General features: G+C 47.2%; 1 protein-coding gene across 4 annotated transcripts in view; it reads right to left on the bottom strand.

The window, feature by feature from the left end:
* RABL6 (RAB, member RAS oncogene family like 6) overlaps nucleotides 1-17524 on the bottom strand; it is a 99960-nt gene extending 82436 nt beyond the window's left edge. Inside the window, exon 1 of one of the 4 annotated variants that reach the window (XM_027829875.3) lies at nucleotides 16793-17524. In XM_027829875.3, the coding sequence (XP_027685676.2) occupies nucleotides 16793-16922 (130 nt within the window). In that variant the 5' untranslated portion in view covers nucleotides 16923-17524. The remainder of the gene's footprint in view (nucleotides 1-16792) is intronic. The other 3 variants (XM_043530130.1, XM_037879458.2, XM_043530129.1) reach the window with 3 other exon arrangements.
* Between the last annotated feature and the right edge of the window lie 116 nt (nucleotides 17525-17640).

Raw genomic sequence — 17640 nt, 5'->3', positions numbered from 1 at the left:
TCCCCTCGTTTTCAAATTTTCCTTAAATAGTTTTCTTATCCTCAAGAAAATAATGATCTCCTAAAGCTATCTGCACAACTTTGAAACTAGCCGGTCAGCTTGGATAAATGAACTGCTCTGTCTGAGGGCCTGCCTCCTTGAGAAGGTTGCACGAGTTTTATTTAAAAGGTGTGACTTTAAAATGATAGAATTACACTGGTGCAAATGGCTGTGTGGACACTCTTTGGTTTAAGCATGCCCTATTTTAATTTCATTTAAGTTGATTAGGAACAAGTTTAATCTAAAAACAAGCATGGCCTACAGTGATTTGCACTGGTTTAACTATATCCCTGTAATCACCAATTTAAACTAAATCAGCGCATCTTATTTGTGTAGAGAAGACCTGTCTTGTCTCTCATTTAGGGCACATCTACGCTGGCAAAGTTACAGCACGGGCAGTTACAGTGGCACTCAGAGTGCTGAAGAGAAACCGTTGTGTGTTCACAGAGTCAGCTGCCTGCACAATAGCGTGTTCACACTTGCAGCAGTATTCAGAGTGGTGCACTCTGGGCAGCTATCCCACAGAGCACCTCTTTCTCTTCTGCCGCTAAGACTAGTGGGAAAACGAAGGAGGTCACAGGGCATCCTGGGTCCTGTCCCAATGACCCATGATGCATTGCTTCGCATCCCAGAAATCCTTGTGCCTCCGTCCGCATTTGTCACCACCTTTCAACAGTCTCTGTACTGCGCGCCCTGCCTCCTCGGGCTGCAGGAATGGATCCCGAACTGTTGACCAGGATGCTGCTCGCTCCGACCAACACGTCACGAGTGGCCGTGGAGTTATTCATTAAACTACAAAGGTAAGAGAAGTGAGACATTGATCTCCCCACGCATAGTAGCTGCAACACAAGATTGCCTGTGGCATTCACGGAGGTGCTGACCACAGTAGAATGCCGCTCTTGGGCTCGGGAAACAACCTCTGAGTGGAGGGATCACATCTTGATGCACATCTGGGATGATGAGCAATGCCTGCAGAACTTTCGGATGAGGAAAGCCACATTCGTGGGACTGTGTGATGAGCTCGCCCCAGTCCTGCGGCGCAAGGACAGGAGAACGAGAACTACCATTGAAGAAGTGTGTGGCAATTGCACTGTGGAAGCTGGCTACTCTAGACTGCTACCGATCGGCCTCTAACCAATTCAGAGTGGGAAAGTTCACTGTTGGACTTGTGTTGACAAAAGTCTGCAGGGCCATTGATCGCGTCCTGCTCCGAAAGACCTTGACTCTGGGTAACGTGCGTGACATTGGCATTCCCTAACTGCAGAGGGACAACAGATGGCACACATTCCAATTCTAGCACCAGACTACCAAGTCACCGAGTACATTAATCGCAAGGGGTATTTCTCAATGATTCTCCAGGCACTTGTGGATCACCGTGGCCTTTTACAGATATTAACACAGGCTAGTCCAGAAAGGTGCAGGATGCAGGCATCTTTCAGAACACTGACCTGTTCAGGAAGCTGCAAGCAAGGACTTACTTTCCGGACCAGAAGATCACCGCAGGGGAAATCAAAATGCCTGCTGTTATCCTGGGAGACCCCACCAACCGCTTAATGCTGTGGCTTATGAAGCCATACACGTAGCAAGTTGAAAGCAGCAAGGAGCAGTTTAACAACAGTCTGAGCAACTACAGAATGACTGTTAAGTGTGCTTTTGGCCATTTAAAAACTTCCTGGTGCTGCATAGGAATATTGTCATATTCCTATGCTTATAGCCATGTACTGTACGCTCCATAATATTTGTGACGGGAAGGGTGAAAGCTTCACTTAGGGCTGGACAGCAGAGGTTCAGCACCTGGAGGCTAAGTTTGAACGGCCAGAGACCAGGGCAATTAGAGGGGCTCAGCGCGGGGCCATAACGATCAGGGATGCCTTGAGGCAGCAATTTGAAGCTTTCAGAGTAACAGCCATGTTAGTCTATATTCGCAAAAAGAAAAGGAGTACTTGTGGCACCTTAGAGACTAACCAATTTATTTGAGCATAAACTTTCGTGAGCTACAGCTCACTTCATCGGATGCATACTGTGGAAAGTAATTTGAAGCTGAAAGCCACTCATATTTGTTGCTATGCTCAGGAGTGTCTGAGAGTCTCTGGATTAAGTTTAGAAGTGTGAGCAACAAGGGTGATGTCGTGGTGGGAGTCTACTACAGACCACCAGACCAGGGGGATGAGGCTTTCTTCTGGCAACTCGCAGAAGTTACTAGATCGCAGGCCCTGGTTCTCATGGGAGACTTCAACCACCCTGATATCTGCTGGGAGAGCAATACAGCGGTGCACAGGCAATCCAGGAAGTTTTTGGAAAATGTAGGGGACAATTTCCTGGTGCAAGTGCTGGAGGAACCAACTAGGGGCAGAGCTCTTCTTGACCTGCTGCTCACAAACCGGGAAGAATTAGTAGCGGAAGCAAAAGTGGATGGGAACCTGGGAGGCAGTGACCATGAAATGGTCGAGTTCAGGATCCTGACACAGGGAAGAAAGTAGAGCAGCAGAATATGGACCCTGGACTTCAGAAAAGCAGACTTTGACTCCCTCAGGAAACTGATGGGCAAGATCCCCTGGGAGAATAACATGAGGGGGAAAGAAGTCCAGGAGAGCTGGCTGTATTTTCAAGAATCCTTATTGAGGTTACAGGGACAAACCATCCCGATGTGTAGAATGAATAGTAAATATGGCAGGCAACCAGCTTGGCTTAACAGTGAAATCCTTGCTGTTCTTAAATATAAAAAAGAAGCTTACAAGAAGTGGAAGATTGGACAAATGACCAGGGAACAGTATAAAAATATTGCTCGGGTTGCAGGAGTGAAATCAGGAAGGCCAAATCACACCTGGAGTTGCAGCTAGCAAGAGATGTTAAGAGTAACAAGAAGGGTTTCTTCAGGTATGTTAGCAAGAAGAAGAAAGTCAAGGAAAGTGTGGGCCCCTTACTGAATGAGGGAGGCAACCTAGTGACAGAGGATGTGGAAAAAGCTAATGTACTCAATGCTTTTTTTGCCTCTGTCTTCACAAACAAGGTCAGCTCCCAGACTACTGCACTGGGCAGCACAGTATGGGGAAAAGGTGACCAGCCCTCTGTGGAGAAAGAAGTGGTTCGGGACTATTTAGAAAAGCTGGACGAGCACAAGTCCATGGGGCCGGATGCGTTGCATGCGAGAGTGCTAAAGGAGTTGGCGGATGTGATTGCAGGCCCATTGGCCATTATCTTTGAAAACTCATGGCGATCGGGGGAGGTCCCAGATGACTGGAAAAAGGCTAATGTAGGGCCCATCTTTAAAAAAGGGAAGAAGGAGGATCCTGGGAACTACAGGCCAGTCAGCCTGAACTCAGTCCCTGGAAAAATCAAGGAGCAGGTCCTCAAGGAATCAATTCTGAAGAACTTAGAGGAGAGGAAAGTGATCAGGAACAGTCAGCATGGATTCACCAAGGGCAAGGCATGCCTGACTAATTGCCTTCTATGACGAGATAACTGGCTCTGTGGATGAAGGGAAAACAGTGGACGTGTTATTCCTTGACTTTAGCAAAGCATTTGACACGATCTCCCACAGTATTCTTGCCAGCAAGTTCAAGAAGTATGGGCTGGATGAATGGACTATAAGGTGGATAGAAAGTTGGCTAGATTGTCGGGCTCAAGGGGTAGTGATCAATGCCTCCATGTCTAGTTGGCAGCCGGTATCAAGTGGAGTGCCCCAAGGGTCGGTCCTGGGGCCGGTTTTGTTCAATATCTTCATAAATGATCTGGAGGATGGTGTGGATTGCACCCTCAGCAAGGTTGCAGATGACACTAAACTGGGAGGAGTGGTAGATACGCTGGAGTGTAGGGATAGGATACAGAGGGACCTAGACAAATTGGAGGATTGGGCCAAAAGAAATCTGATGAGGTTCAACAAGGACAAGTGCAGAGTCCTGCACTTAGGACAGAAGAATTCAATGCACCACTATAGAATAAGGACCGAATGGCTCGGCAGCAGTTCTGCAGAAAGGACCTAGGGGTTACAGTGGACAAGAAGCTGGATATGAGTCAACAGTGTGCCCTTGTTGCCAAGAAGGCCAATGGCATTTTGGGATGTATAAGTAGGGACATTGCCAGCAGATGGAGGGACGTGATCGTTCCCCTCTATTCGACGTTGGTGAGGCCTCATCTGGAGTACTGTGTCCAGTTTTGGGCCCCACACTACAAGAAGGATGTGGAAAAATTGGAAAGAGTCCAGCGGAGGGCAACAAAAATGATTAGGGGACTGGAACACATGACTTATGAGGAGAGGCTGAGGGAACTGGGAATATTTAGTCTATGGAAGAGAAGAATGAGGGGGGATTTGATAGCTGCTTTCAACTACCTGAAAGGGGGTTCCAAACAGGATGGCTCTAGACTGTTCTCAGTGGTAGCAGATGACAGAACAAGGAGTAATGGTCTCAAGTTGCAGTGGGGGAGATTTAGGTTGGATATTAGGAAAAACTTTTTCACTAGGAGGGTGGTGAAACACTGGAATGCTTTACCTAGGGAGGTGGTGGAATCTCCTTCCTTAGACGTTTTTAAGGTCAGGCTTGACAAAGCCCTGGCTGGGATGATTTAGTCGGGGATCGGTCCAGCTTTGAGCAGAGGGTTGGACTAGATGACCTCCTGAGGTCCCTTCCAACCCTGATATTCTATGATTCTGTGAGTGCAGTGCTTGTAATGCTAGCAGGTGATTGGTGCAGACGACGCTATATGGGAGTTTAACATAACTGTATGTTGCTTTGCAGGGCTCTTTTCGCTTTCAATTAATAGAATAAAGATCACTTTCAAACCAACACGATTCTTTTATTAAAAAACAACAACCGGAGGAGAGAGTCAAACCAAAAAAAAAAAACCATCAGCAGTGAGGGGATGGGAGAAGGGAAGGTCCCAGGAGTTGGAGGAGGGGTCCCGGGATGGCTAAAGATTTTGTATGTCCAGGGATCATATCCAACCTTCTTCTTTTGAGTACAATGCAGCAGGTACTGTACTTCAGCAGGGCCAAACTGCAGAGGGAAGGTTGTTCAGTGCAGTGGGTAGTGGGAGTCTGCAGGGCTGGACTGTGAGGGAACAAGAGTGGAATGCTGCAGATAGAGACTGGAGCCAGGAGGTTGATAAGAGTGTTGGCAGTGTCTGGGGGGCGCATGGGAAAGAGCTTTGTGACAGCAGCTACAGGGGAGGGAGGGCGCGGAGCTGCTTGTTTTGAAGAGCTAGTGTCACCTGGAACGTGTCCTCTTGGCAGTCCATAACCTTGGCACTCTGTGGTTTCATTCTGGTGTGCTGTGTTCTCTTTCCGGTCCCTCTTCTTGCTGTCCTGCCACTCCTTCAATGCCTGTTTCTCGGCGGCGAGTGCATCATAACATCACACAGCAAGTCCTCCTTAGTTCTTCTTGGTTGCTTTCTAATTCTGCACAGCCGTTCCGCCGCCGATAACAAAGAGGGAGGCTGGGCTCCCAAGGTCATCTCTGAAGTTTAAACGCAACATTTTACAGAAGCAGTATTGTTTGCAACACAGACAACACTGATTCAGTGCTTTAAAACACAGCCGGTACTCACACACCTGTCACTAACTGGCTGACCCCAAGCAAGCACACATGAGTCACGAGACCCCAAAAAGGTAAGCAGCCACAGAGGAGGGTAAATCCCTCTTCCCGGACCCTGCTGTACACTGGGCACACGGCTCTTGGGGAAAGCCAGCACGGGGGGGGGGGGGGGGGTGCTGATAATCATTCCTGTCCCCGCACTTTCCACAGGACGTGATCATTATGGAAGATATCTCACTGCTGAGGGTCAGCAAGGAATCAAGGGAGGGTCTTCTCCAAGCCTGCTGCTTCTGCCCTGGCCCCTATGCAGATCATCTCTGTGCAGCAATGCTGTCCCCCCTTGACAGCACAGTGGCACGGGAATGTTACCATTCATGGGGCAAAAACAAAGCAGCTCTGCCGAAGAAACTGCAGCAGCGGATTGCCCAGTATCTCCATCAGACTTTCCTGGAGGTCTCTAAGGGAGATTTCCGTGAAGTCAGGGAGTCAATCAACAACCTGTTCTGACGCTCAGACTAGGCATGCGGTGGGAGACAAGCCTGCTTTCTCCAACCCTTCTGCCCTCCTGCCCCCAACAACTCACTTCAGTGATTCCCAAACTCAGATCCACTTCCCGGGGGCCTCCTCTCCTGTTTGCGCTTCGCCAATCTCCGACAGCTATGCCTGGTCGGTCCTGGGGCCCGTTTTGTTCAATATCTTCATAAATGATCTGGAGGATGGTGTGGATTGCACTCTCAGCAAATTTGCGGATGATACTAAACTGGGAGGAGTGGTAGATACGCTGGAGGGGAGGGATAGGATACAGAAGGACCTAGACAAATTGGAGGATTGGGCCAAAAGAAATCTAATGAGGTTCAATAAGGATAAGTGCAGGGTCCTGCACTTAGGATGGAAGAATCCAATGCACCGCTACAGACTAGGGACCGAATGGCTAGGCAGCAGTTCTGCGGAAAAGGACCTAGGGGTGACAGTAGACGAGAAGCTGGATATGAGTCAGCAGTGTGCCCTTGTTGCCAAGAAGGCCAATGGCATTTTGGGATGTATAAGTAGGGGCATAGCGAGCAGATCGAGGGACGTGATCGTTCCCCTCTATTCGACACTGGTGAGGCCTCATCTGGAGTACTGTGTCCAGTTTTGGGCCCCACACTACAAGAAGGATGTGGATAAATTGGAAAGAGTCCAGCGAAGGGCAACAAAAATGATTAGGGGTCTAGAGCACATGACTTATGAGGAGAGGCTGAGGGAGCTGGGATTGTTTAGTCTGCAGAAGAGAAGAATGAGGGGGGATTTGATAGCTGCTTTCAACTACCTGAAAGGGGGTTCCAAAGAGGATGGCTCTAGACTGTTCTCAATGGTAGCAGATGACAGAACGAGGAGTAATGGTCTCAAGTTGCAATGGGGGAGGTTTAGATTGGATATTAGGAAAAACTTTTTCACTAAGAGGGTGGTGAAACACTGGAATGCGTTACCTAGGGAGGTGGTAGAATCTCCTTCCTTAGAGGTTTTTAAGGTCAGGCTTGACAAAGCCCTGGCTGGGATGATTTAACTGGGACTTGGTCCTGCTTTGAGCAGGGGGTTGGACTAGATGACCTTCTGGGGTCCCTTCCAACCCTGATATTCTATGATTCTATGATTCCTCTCCCCAAATGCTGATAAGGTCCAGCAGCTCAGCACTGCTCCAAGCAGGGGATCGCCTGGTGCATGGAGCAGGCATGGCCACCTGAAAAGATACGCTAAAACCACTGCATGCATCACCGAGCAAACAGGAAGGGGACTTTCAAATTTCCAAAGGAATTTACGGGGTGGGGATGACAGTTGGTCACCTGAGGGCAGGGCAGCAGAGTTCAAACCAATGACTAGAGAGATGAGAAAAGGCATTGTGGGACACCTCCCAGAGGCCAATCATAGCGCTGTAATCACCACTACATTGGCAACACAGCGCTGTAGCCCTGGCGCAGAAAGCTCTATGCCTCTCGTTGGGATGGTTTTTTACAGCGCTACAACCGTGCACTAAGTGGCTTGGCAGTGTGTTCACCTCAGGAGTTACAGTGCAGAAAGCCACTTTACTGTGCAGAAACTTGCCAGAGCCTTAGAGTGCAAGTGCCTTGCAGCAAGGACCACATCTTCTATTCTACTCTTACCAGAAGCAGAACACAGCAGTGATTCTCAGCAAAGTAATACAGAAAAGTTGAGACAGTCTGGACTCACTGTGGAAGGTATATGTGCCTGAGGCAAAGTCAGAAAATGCTAATATAATCAAATGCATTTGTAATGACTGGAAACCAACAGCATAGGCCACCAGTCTGCTCTAGTAAAGACTGAGAGACTACACACACAAAATGAAAAAGCCACTCAATCAAGGAACCTAATTGTGTGTGAAGAAAAAACCCACGTATTCTAAGGATAAGAAGTGACCAAAACATCACACTGAAAAGCTAACAATATAAATGGGATTCACCACAGCTTCATCGAGCACATGACCTTAACAACTCAAAGATAAGCAATGAATTATGCATCCGATGAAGTGAGCTGTAGCTCACGAAAGCTCATGCTCAAATAAATTGGTTAGTCTCTAAGGTGCCACAAGTACTCCTTTTCTTTTTGCGAATACAGACTAACACGGCTGTTACTCTGAAACCTGTGTTATTTCTAGAAGCCTGCTCTCACCTTCAGAATGTACAGAAAGTATAGCAAATATGGCAGGCGACCAGCTTGGCTTACCAGAGAAATCTTCAGTGAGCTTAAACACAAAAAGGAAGCTTACAAGAAGTGGAAGCTTGGACAGATGACTAGGGATGAGCATAAAAATATTGCTCAAGCATGCAGGGGTGTAATCAGGAAGGCCAAAGCACAATCGGAGTTGCAGCTAGCAAGGGATGTGAAGGGTAACAAGAAGGGTTTCTACAGATATGTTAGCAACAAGAAGGTGCTCAGGGAAAGCGTGGGACCCTTACTGAATGGGTGAGGCAACCTAGTGACAGATGATGTGGAAAAAAGCTGAAGTACTCAACGCTTTTTTTGCCTCTGTCTTCACAGACAAGGTCAGCTCCCAGACGGCTGCACTGGGCAGCACAGTATGGGGAGGAGGTGAACAACCCACAGTGGTGAAAGAACAGGTTAAGGACTATTTAGAAAGCTGGACATGCACAAATCCATGGGGCCAGATGCAATGCATCCAAGGGTGCTGAGGGAGTTGGCTGATGTGATTGCAGAGCCATTAGCCATTATCTTTGAAAACTAATGGCGATCGGAGGTGGTCCCAGACAACTGGAAAAAGGAAAATATAGTGCCCATCTTTAAAAAAGGGAAGAAGGAGAATCCGGGAACTACAGACCAGTCAGCCTCACCTCAGTCCCCCAAAAATCATGGAGCAGCTCCTCAAGGAATCCATTAAGAAGCACTTGAGGAGAGGAAGGTGATCAGGAACAGTCAACATGGATTCACCAAGGGCAAGTCATGCCTGACCAACCCGACTGCCTTCTATAATGAGATAACTGGCTCTGTGGATATGGGGAAAGCAGTGGACGTGACATACCTTGACTTTAGCAAAGCTTTTGATACAATCACCCACAGTATTCTTGCCAGCAAGTTAAAAAAGTATGGATTGGATGAATGAACAAGAAGGTAGATAGAAAGCTGGCTAAATCGTCCGGCTCAATGGGTAGTGATCAACGGCTCGATGTGTAGTTGGCAGCTGGTATCAAGCGGAGTGTCCCACAGGTTGGTCCTGGGGCTGGTTTTGTTCAACATGTTCATTAATGATCTGAATGATAGAATGAATTGCACCCTCAGCAAGTTTGCAGACGACACTAAGCTGGGGGGAGAGGTAGATACACTGGAGGGTAGGGATAGGGTCCAGAGTGACCTAGACAAATTGGGAGGATTGGGCCAAAAGAAATCTGATGAGGTTCAACAAGGACAAGTGCAGAGTCCTGCACTTAGGACAGAAGAATCCCATTCACTGCTACAGGCTGGGGACCAACTGGCAAAGCAGCAGTTCTGCAGAAAAGGACCTGGGGATTACAGTGGATGAGAAGCTGGATATGAGTCAACAGCATGCCCTTGTTGCCAAGAAAGGTAATGGCATATTGGGCTGCATTTCTAGGCGCACTGCCAGCAGATCGAGGGAAGTGATTATTCCCCTCTACTAGGCACTGGTGAGGCCTCATCTGGAGTATTGTGTCCAGTTTTGGGGCCCCCACTACAGAAAGTATGTGGACAAATTGGAGAGAGTTCAGCGGAGGGCAACAAAAATGATTAAGGGACTGGAACACATGATTTATGAGGAGAGGCTGAGGGAACTGGGCTTATTTAGTCTGCAAAAGAAAAGAGGGGGGATTTGATAGCAGCCTTCAACTACCTGAAGGGGGGTTCCAAAGAGGATGGAGCTAGGCTGTTCTCAGTGGTGACAGATGACAGAACAAGTTGCAGTGGGGGAGGTCTAGATTGGATAGTAGGAAAAACTATTGCAGTATGAGGCAGGTTTCAGAGTGGTAGCCATGTTAGTCTGTATCAGCAAAAACAACAAGGAGTCCTTGTGGCACATTAGAGACTAAAGTTTATTTGGTCATAAGCTTTTGTGGGAGGTCATCTAGTCCAACCCCGTGCTCAAAGCGGGACCAACCCCAACTAAATCATCCCAGCCAGTGCTTTGTCAAGCCGGGCTGTACAAACCTCTAAGGATGGAGGTGGGTTCCACTTCCAAGGACTCCTCGTTGTTTTCACTGGGAGGGTGGTGAAGCACTGCAATGGGTTACCCAGGGAGGTGGTGGAATCTCCATCCTTAGAGGTTTTTACGGCCCGGCTTGACAAATCACTGGCTGGGATGATTTAGTTGGGGTTGGTCCCACTTTGAGCACGGGGTTGGACTAGATGACCTCCTGAGGTCTCTTCCAACACCAATCTTCTATGATTCAGCATCAGGGTCTAGTTCTTTTAGACATTGGTCTAATTTTCTAAATTTGATTATCTTGTCAGATTAAATCAGAAATCATTAGGTGAAATCCTGGCGCCACTGAAGTCAATAGGAGTTTTGCCATTGACTTCAATGGAGCCAGGATTTCACACATCACTTTGAGGCAACGAATTTTTTCCTTCTTAGGAAATGGACTGCTCTTATGTAATTTCTCACCCCTGAAACTGGAACAAGTGATTAGCATTAAATTCTGCATCATTTTGCCAAAGTAGCCTAATAACAAAAGGCAGCCCTTCGTCCAATGTTCATACTGTATCTAAACCAAAGAGATACAAGTGGAGGACTGCTATTGCTTGGTTTCAAGATGTTTGTATCATGCACTTAAATATTTTAAATAATGTACAATATATAAGCAGCCATTAAAAATGTTAGTTAAAAATTATAGTTGCCTTTTTTGGGGACTATGTTTATATAAATACATAACTTTAAAAGACCAAAAATAAGGTTAAAATAATATGTAGTACTTATAGTGTTTTGCACCTATAGATGTGACAGAATCCTTAAAGAGGTAGGTAAACATTATTATCTCCATTTTCAGATAGAGAAATACACACAGAAAGGTGAAAGGCTAATTTTTTTGGTAAGCAATTTTCCTTAAATCATGCAGCAGCTCAGCAATAGGGCTGGAACAGGAGCCCAGGTCTCCTGCCTCGGAGCTATGCCCTACCCAAAGGATCAGACTACCTCCCCTCGAGAGTCCTTTAAAAATCTATGCCCAATATTAAATTACAGCTTAGGTTATTAAAAGGGAAAGACTTAGAACTCAGATGTACCTTTCACCATTTATGCTGTTCACACATCTCAGTTTGAAAAAGGTAATTACGCTGGCCAGTTTAACTTTTGCTTATAATTTGTCTCAATTTTTGCTTCTCTTGAACTGTGCTGTTGGGTTTGGGTTAACTCTTCAGCGGTGTGTTAAAACAGAAAAAGTTTAGTTCCAAAGGCTTAGAAGTCAGGTCTTCTGAAACATTTTAAACACCACACAAAAACCTACATTTGAAACCCCCACTAAGTTGAGGAGGACATTTTTATGTTACCTTAAAATACCATGCATTTGCTGGTTAAGGGCAACCACTCCATTATTATCTCTCTTGTGGTGCCTACTGCTTGTAACAGTAGGAGATGGATCACTGAAAAACTGCCCTGCTATATTCATTCCCTCTAAAGTACTTGGCCTTGACTACTGTCAGAAGTTTCCACGATATGCTATGCATCCGATGAAGTGAGCTGTAGCTCACGAAAGCTCATGCTCAAATAAACTGGTTAGTCTCTAAGGTGCCACAAGTACTCCTTTTCTTTTTACGTATACAGACTAACACGGCTGTTACTCTGAAACCTGTCAGAAGACAGGATACTGAGCTAGATGGACCACTGAATTATAGAATCATAGAATATCAGGGTTGGAAGGGACCTCAGGAGGTCATCTAGTCCAACCCCCTGCTCAAAGCAGGACCGATCCCCAGCCTGACCCAGTATGGTCATTCTTATGCTGTGCAACTTGTGCCAAGACACTCAGAATAACCACTCGAATAACAATAGGGTGAATTTAACACTGCCTTTGTTTTTTTAATTACAATCACACCCTCCTTATTATAGGGTAGGTTTTTAAAATGTAATATGCCCAGGCTATCTAGTACTTCATTTATCATGTGTCAAACACTCTTGCCACTGCTGTATGTATGTAACTCCGATAAGGTCCTGGGTATCTTTTTTTTTTTTTTTTTTTTTTTTTTAAATAAGACATACAGCATCACCAGTAACTCAACACTCACGATTACCTGATTGTCCCTGGCCAACAGCCCTTTGGATACTCCTAAATTTGAAATGAGGAACATCAATAAGGTACATATAGGTATTACCACTTATGATAAAGGTAGGCTTGCAGCTTTAATTTGATCGTAAATAGTGGTTTAAATTAAAGCAACACCCACAGGTTTGTAACAAGCATCAGAAGTAATTTGTGGGGGACAGAAAAATGTGAGGAAAAAAAGTAACAAACTGAGGTGTGTTCACCTACTATAATACAATAATACAAATAAACTATAATATATAATATAAATAATAAACTATAACAAAAAAAATCAGGTTTCAAAACTTCATAAAAGGATACAATATATCCATGAGACCATTTTTCTACTTTCACGGGGAGAAAAGCAGAAGACTGGTAGAATATTTGATTTCCCAAAACCACTGGCCTCAATATTTCCTACTAGTGGGTGATTTTTAGGCAGAGCCTACACAGCATGTGTCTGTCAGTATTATACTGATCTATTTCCAAAGCCATCTGAAAGGAGAACACAGACTTCTTCCTTTTGTTCTGTGACGTGCCTGCCCTGTCAAACAGTTTGAGGGAGGTAGCCCAGCAGGCTCCCATCTCCAGGCAAGAAAGAGAATATGATAGCTAGATCTTTCAAACTGCCTCACATCTTTTGCTCTGATCAGTTACCATCAATGGGTAGTTTCAAGGGAATCCTCAGACATATAATCCCAGAAAGGCTGGGAGAGGAAGAAATGAACGAATGTGGCTGAAGGCCTATCACCACCTTATGTAAACTTTCAGTTTGTAGTATGGCAGTGCTTATAGCTTATTTTCTTCTCCGATACTAAAAAGCCAAGTATGGTGGTATGCCCACAAGGCACAGTGTGGATGAGGAGTATGTGAAAATACACGTGTGGTACAAGTATGAAAATATATTTTGAAATATGATTCTCCATTGAATATTAGTGGCTGCTGCTTAGGCTATTAGGCCTTGCCCTATTCTGAAATCATACCCTACAAAGACGCCAACCTCTTCTCTTAGTTTGAAAAGTCTATATTATTGGGCAGGGAGTAGAAGGGGTTTCCTCAACGAAGTGCTTCAATGCACTTTTTCCTATAACCAATGCCAGCTGTCCAGAACTCATAAGCATAACTCAGCACTTAATATAGTTAAAGAACTATCCACCTGAGGGTTTTCTTCCACTTCTTTTCTTAAATATACTACACAGCTACGGAAACTGGCACAAAGAATCACAGAATATTAGGGTTGGAAGGGACCTCAGGAGGTCATCTAGTCCAACCCTCTGCTCAAAGCAGGACCGATCCCCAACAAAGAGGTGAAATGACACAACCAAAACCACACAAATCAGTATCTGAGCCAGATTTAGAATGTAGGAATTCCTGACTGCCAGTTCATTAGCTATAGCTCTTATGAGCAATCCTTCAACAAGTCAGTGTATGAGCTAAATAAATGTGTGGTAAGGAAACAGAGTTCAGTTTCATGTTTTGAATGGATCATCACCAAAAAAAAAAAGTGACCATTTTTGGAACAGCCACGACAGCGAACCAAAAATTTGGATTTGTGCAAATGTAGGAAAAAAGGGGGTTAAAGACATGACATTTATTTGTCTACAATGGCTATGAAAAGCATTTTCATTTTTCCCCTTGAATTTCTTTTTTTTTTTTTTTTTTTTTTAAACTTACAAAGGAGCATTGGCGAAATAATGTAAGAGCTACAGCCTTGTTTTCCCCACTGGAACACCCTTTCTGCCTGACATCCCTTACTATCCTATATCCAATTCATGTTATAACTTTGGCTAAGATTGTATCACGGTTATTTTTAGTAAAAGTCACAGACATGTCATAGGCAACAAAAAAAAATTCATGGAAGCCCTGACCTGTCTGACTTTTGCTACTACAGCTCCATGGTTTCCCCTGCCACCATGGTGGCTGGGAGCTGTAGGGTTCCCCCTCTGCCCATGGCAGCTGGAAGCTGCAGAGGGAGGATATTGGCCAAAGAGAAAACAGGACACCCCCAGCCGCTCACCTGAGGCATCCCGCTGCCCCCCACCCCCACCCCACTGAGGCTGTTGCCAAACGCTGAAACCCTGAGGGTCCCCTCAGGAGTCTGTCACCTGTCGCTGGAACCCTGAAGGGGGGCTGCTGTTGCCCGTCACTGGAACCCTTCCAGGACCCCGCTGGCTGCCAGCTCCAGAGCCTGTAGCCCCTGAGGCTGAAGCACAGAATGTTACAGAGGTCTCTGGAAGTCACAGGTAGCCTTAGTTACAAAGCCTCATGCTAAGACTGTCCAACCTGTAAGGGCCACATACGCATGGCATTCAAAAATAAATACACCATGTGTGTCTTAGTGGACCACCTCCCAAACCCTTTCACAAGCTGGCCTGCATCTTCTGTAATTATTATATAAGAGCAACACTGAGAGAAGAGTTACTATGGCAATTGGAAAGCTTCCCCCAAGGCAGCGACAGAAAGATTCAGTTCCATCATCAATATTAAAAACAGTAATCAGAACACAAGTACTGTCAAGTCACCAAACAAAACCCTTCCACAAGCTTTTAGCAATGTAACAAAGTTAAAATGGATGTACTTGCTAAGGAATCAATGGGACTATGCTTGGCGGCTTTAGTGTCTGCATTTTTGACCAGCTGTATTAATCTTAAAAATGGATATAGCTCCACACAATTGCTACACATTCTAATAGGTTTCAGAGTAGCAGCCGTGTTAGTCTGTATTCGCAAAAAAAGAAGTACTTGTGGCACCTTAGAGACTAACCAATTTATTACACATTATTCTTAGTATGCCTAACAGATGCGAACCAAATGCTTCCTCTGGTATAACAAAGAAACACATACACATCCCAGCTCAGAAGCACTGCTGACCATCCTTTCTACATTTCTAATGCTAGCCTCTCCCTTCCCCTCAACTATGGTTTCTATCCCCCTCACATCTCCCCAGCTGCACACACATGCATAGAAAACTATTCAAGTCCAACATTTACAAATCAGACATTATTCCACACGGCTGATCTCCTCGCAAGCCATCTGCACTCTGACTTCACTACCTACACAGATCCATACAGGTGAGCTAATAGACACACACCAGCACGGTGAGTATCTTCAGAATGGATGATATAACTATCACCTTATGTCAGTGTTTCCCAAAAGTGGGTCTCAACCCACCACTGGATTGCGGGAAGGTTTAGGTGGGTTGCAGGCCTGATTTGGAGAGGAGGAGACTGGAGAGGGAGCCTGCACAGTGGTGGCTCCTGTCCCACAGGGCTGGGCCCATCTCCCTATTCTGGGCATTGGAGACCGAGCCTGCTCCACACTCACCCCCACAGCAGCAGTCCCTGTCCCAGGGGGCTGGACCCGGCTCTCCAGGCATTGTGACCTGCTGCACGGCATTGCAGCACCACTCAGGTTTGGGTCAGCTGTGGAGCAGCGATCTCCAATGCCCCTGCAGGACCTCTCCTCTGCACTGGAATTAGGGTTGCAGTACCAGGGCAGAGGGTACTGCTATGGGTGGTCAGTGCCACAGCCTTGGAGGGGGAAGGAAAAGGCGACAGCAGCGAAGGACACTGCCGACTTACGGTTTTTGGCCCCTGGGTGAGTCTCAAAAAGAGAAAATGCAGCTGCTGAATTGCTTAAGTAAAAATTGCTTAAGTGTTTTGGAACCACTACCCTGTCTGTCACAATTATTACTTGTGCATGTATTTCACCTAGTGCCCCTCTGGGTCTCAAGAAATGTTTTATTAGAAATAAGAGATGCTGCAATTGCCTACGAGAAAACATTCATTTAAATGCCTATTGAAAAAGAATTCTAAAAAATGTACCTGCATAAACTGATGCCCAATGTGAGACTAATGGACCTAATAAAACTAGATATGGTGCCTTCTTCATCTTTCACTAACCTTTACGATAGCAAAATTCCACAATATTCATTTAATAACAAACAGCGATTAACACCTGACTGGAAAATACCATTTTCCTGGGATGTAGCAAAGGTCATCCAAATGGGGGTTGGGGGGGGGGAGGAGGGGAATGGAGGGGAAAAAATTTCCTGGCATTTTAATGGACTAATCTTGAGAAATGTTGTGCTCCTATAACTGCCAATGAAGTCAGCAGAGGGGGTGTAGGCCTTCAGCACCACCCAGCCCCTAAAACAGGAAAAGTTTTTGAAACAAGCATTAAAGATTTGAGTTTTCTGTCTTTCTCCCTTTCCTTTCACTCCATCTCCCACATCTAGCGGAACTATTTAATGCCACAAAGTGTTTCGGGGACAGTTTGTGAGAGGAACAGCACACAAAACAAAGGGCTAGTACTGTGTGGTTACAGTTTCATTCCTCTGCACACAACAGCAGGAATGATGCCGCTCTCAGGGCACGGACGTTTCCAACCCGAGAGATTATTCCCCGCCCTCGTATTTCCGCACCCCCAAACCTTCCGCACCCCCAAACCTCCTACTCACTGTTATACTGGACCCCCTTGGCAAACCTCCTCTGCAGAGCCTGGTTCATGGACTGCAGCCCTGCAGGGATGTTCTTGTCGCGGACGGGAGCCTGGTCCGAGCCGACGAGTTTCTTCAGGGCCGAGAACATCTTCCTCGTCCCCCGCCTTCCCAGGGGCGCGAACCCTGAACAGCGCGCAGGAAACGCGCCTCCCGCCGGAGCTCGGCAGCCGCCCGTCCAGGGCAGCGCGCGGGGCGGGGGCGGTTTATGGGGCCATCGGGGGCCCAAGCAGACACAGTTCTGGGCCGGGGGAGGAATCACCCCGCTGCACTCCCAGGCCTGCCCCCGGCGCGGGCTGCGGGGCAGGAGGCGGGCGGCAGCTCGGGGCTGGCCCCGCACAGACCGAGCGGGCAGGGAGGTCCCGGCGCTGCGTCGGGAGGTTAACGCGGCATCCCCGGTCCTGGGGCAGAGAGCGGCGTGGCCGAGTCTCGACGCTGCCCAAGGCTCCTCTGGGTCGGGCTCAGCCTCGCCAGGCCCTCGCAGGCGCCGCCGGCCGCCGACATAAGAGACATGGCTCGGCCCCCAGCGTGGCCGCCATCTTGATCCTGTCGCTTTAAGGAGAGAGGGACGCGAGCAGCCAGCGCAGCTACGGAACGGCGCGCGGGACAAGAGAGTGACACTGACGCACACCGGCTCCGCAGCCCGCCGTCCTATCCAGCCCCGCCCACTCAGCCGTGCCCCGGCTCCGCATCCCGCCCCTCCCCACCATTCTGCCCACGCAGCCCCGCCCCCGCCGCACTGGCCCCGCCCCCTTCCCGCGCGTCAAGCCGGGCTCGCGCACCGCCGTCCTGCGGCGGGAGGCGCCGGG

Source organism: Chelonia mydas, chromosome 16, assembly GCF_015237465.2.
Source record: "Chelonia mydas isolate rCheMyd1 chromosome 16, rCheMyd1.pri.v2, whole genome shotgun sequence".
NCBI classification, from domain to species: Eukaryota; Metazoa; Chordata; order Testudines; family Cheloniidae; genus Chelonia; species Chelonia mydas.
The sequence above is the reverse complement of the archived record's forward strand: the minus strand, read 5'-3'. Positions and strand labels throughout refer to the sequence as shown.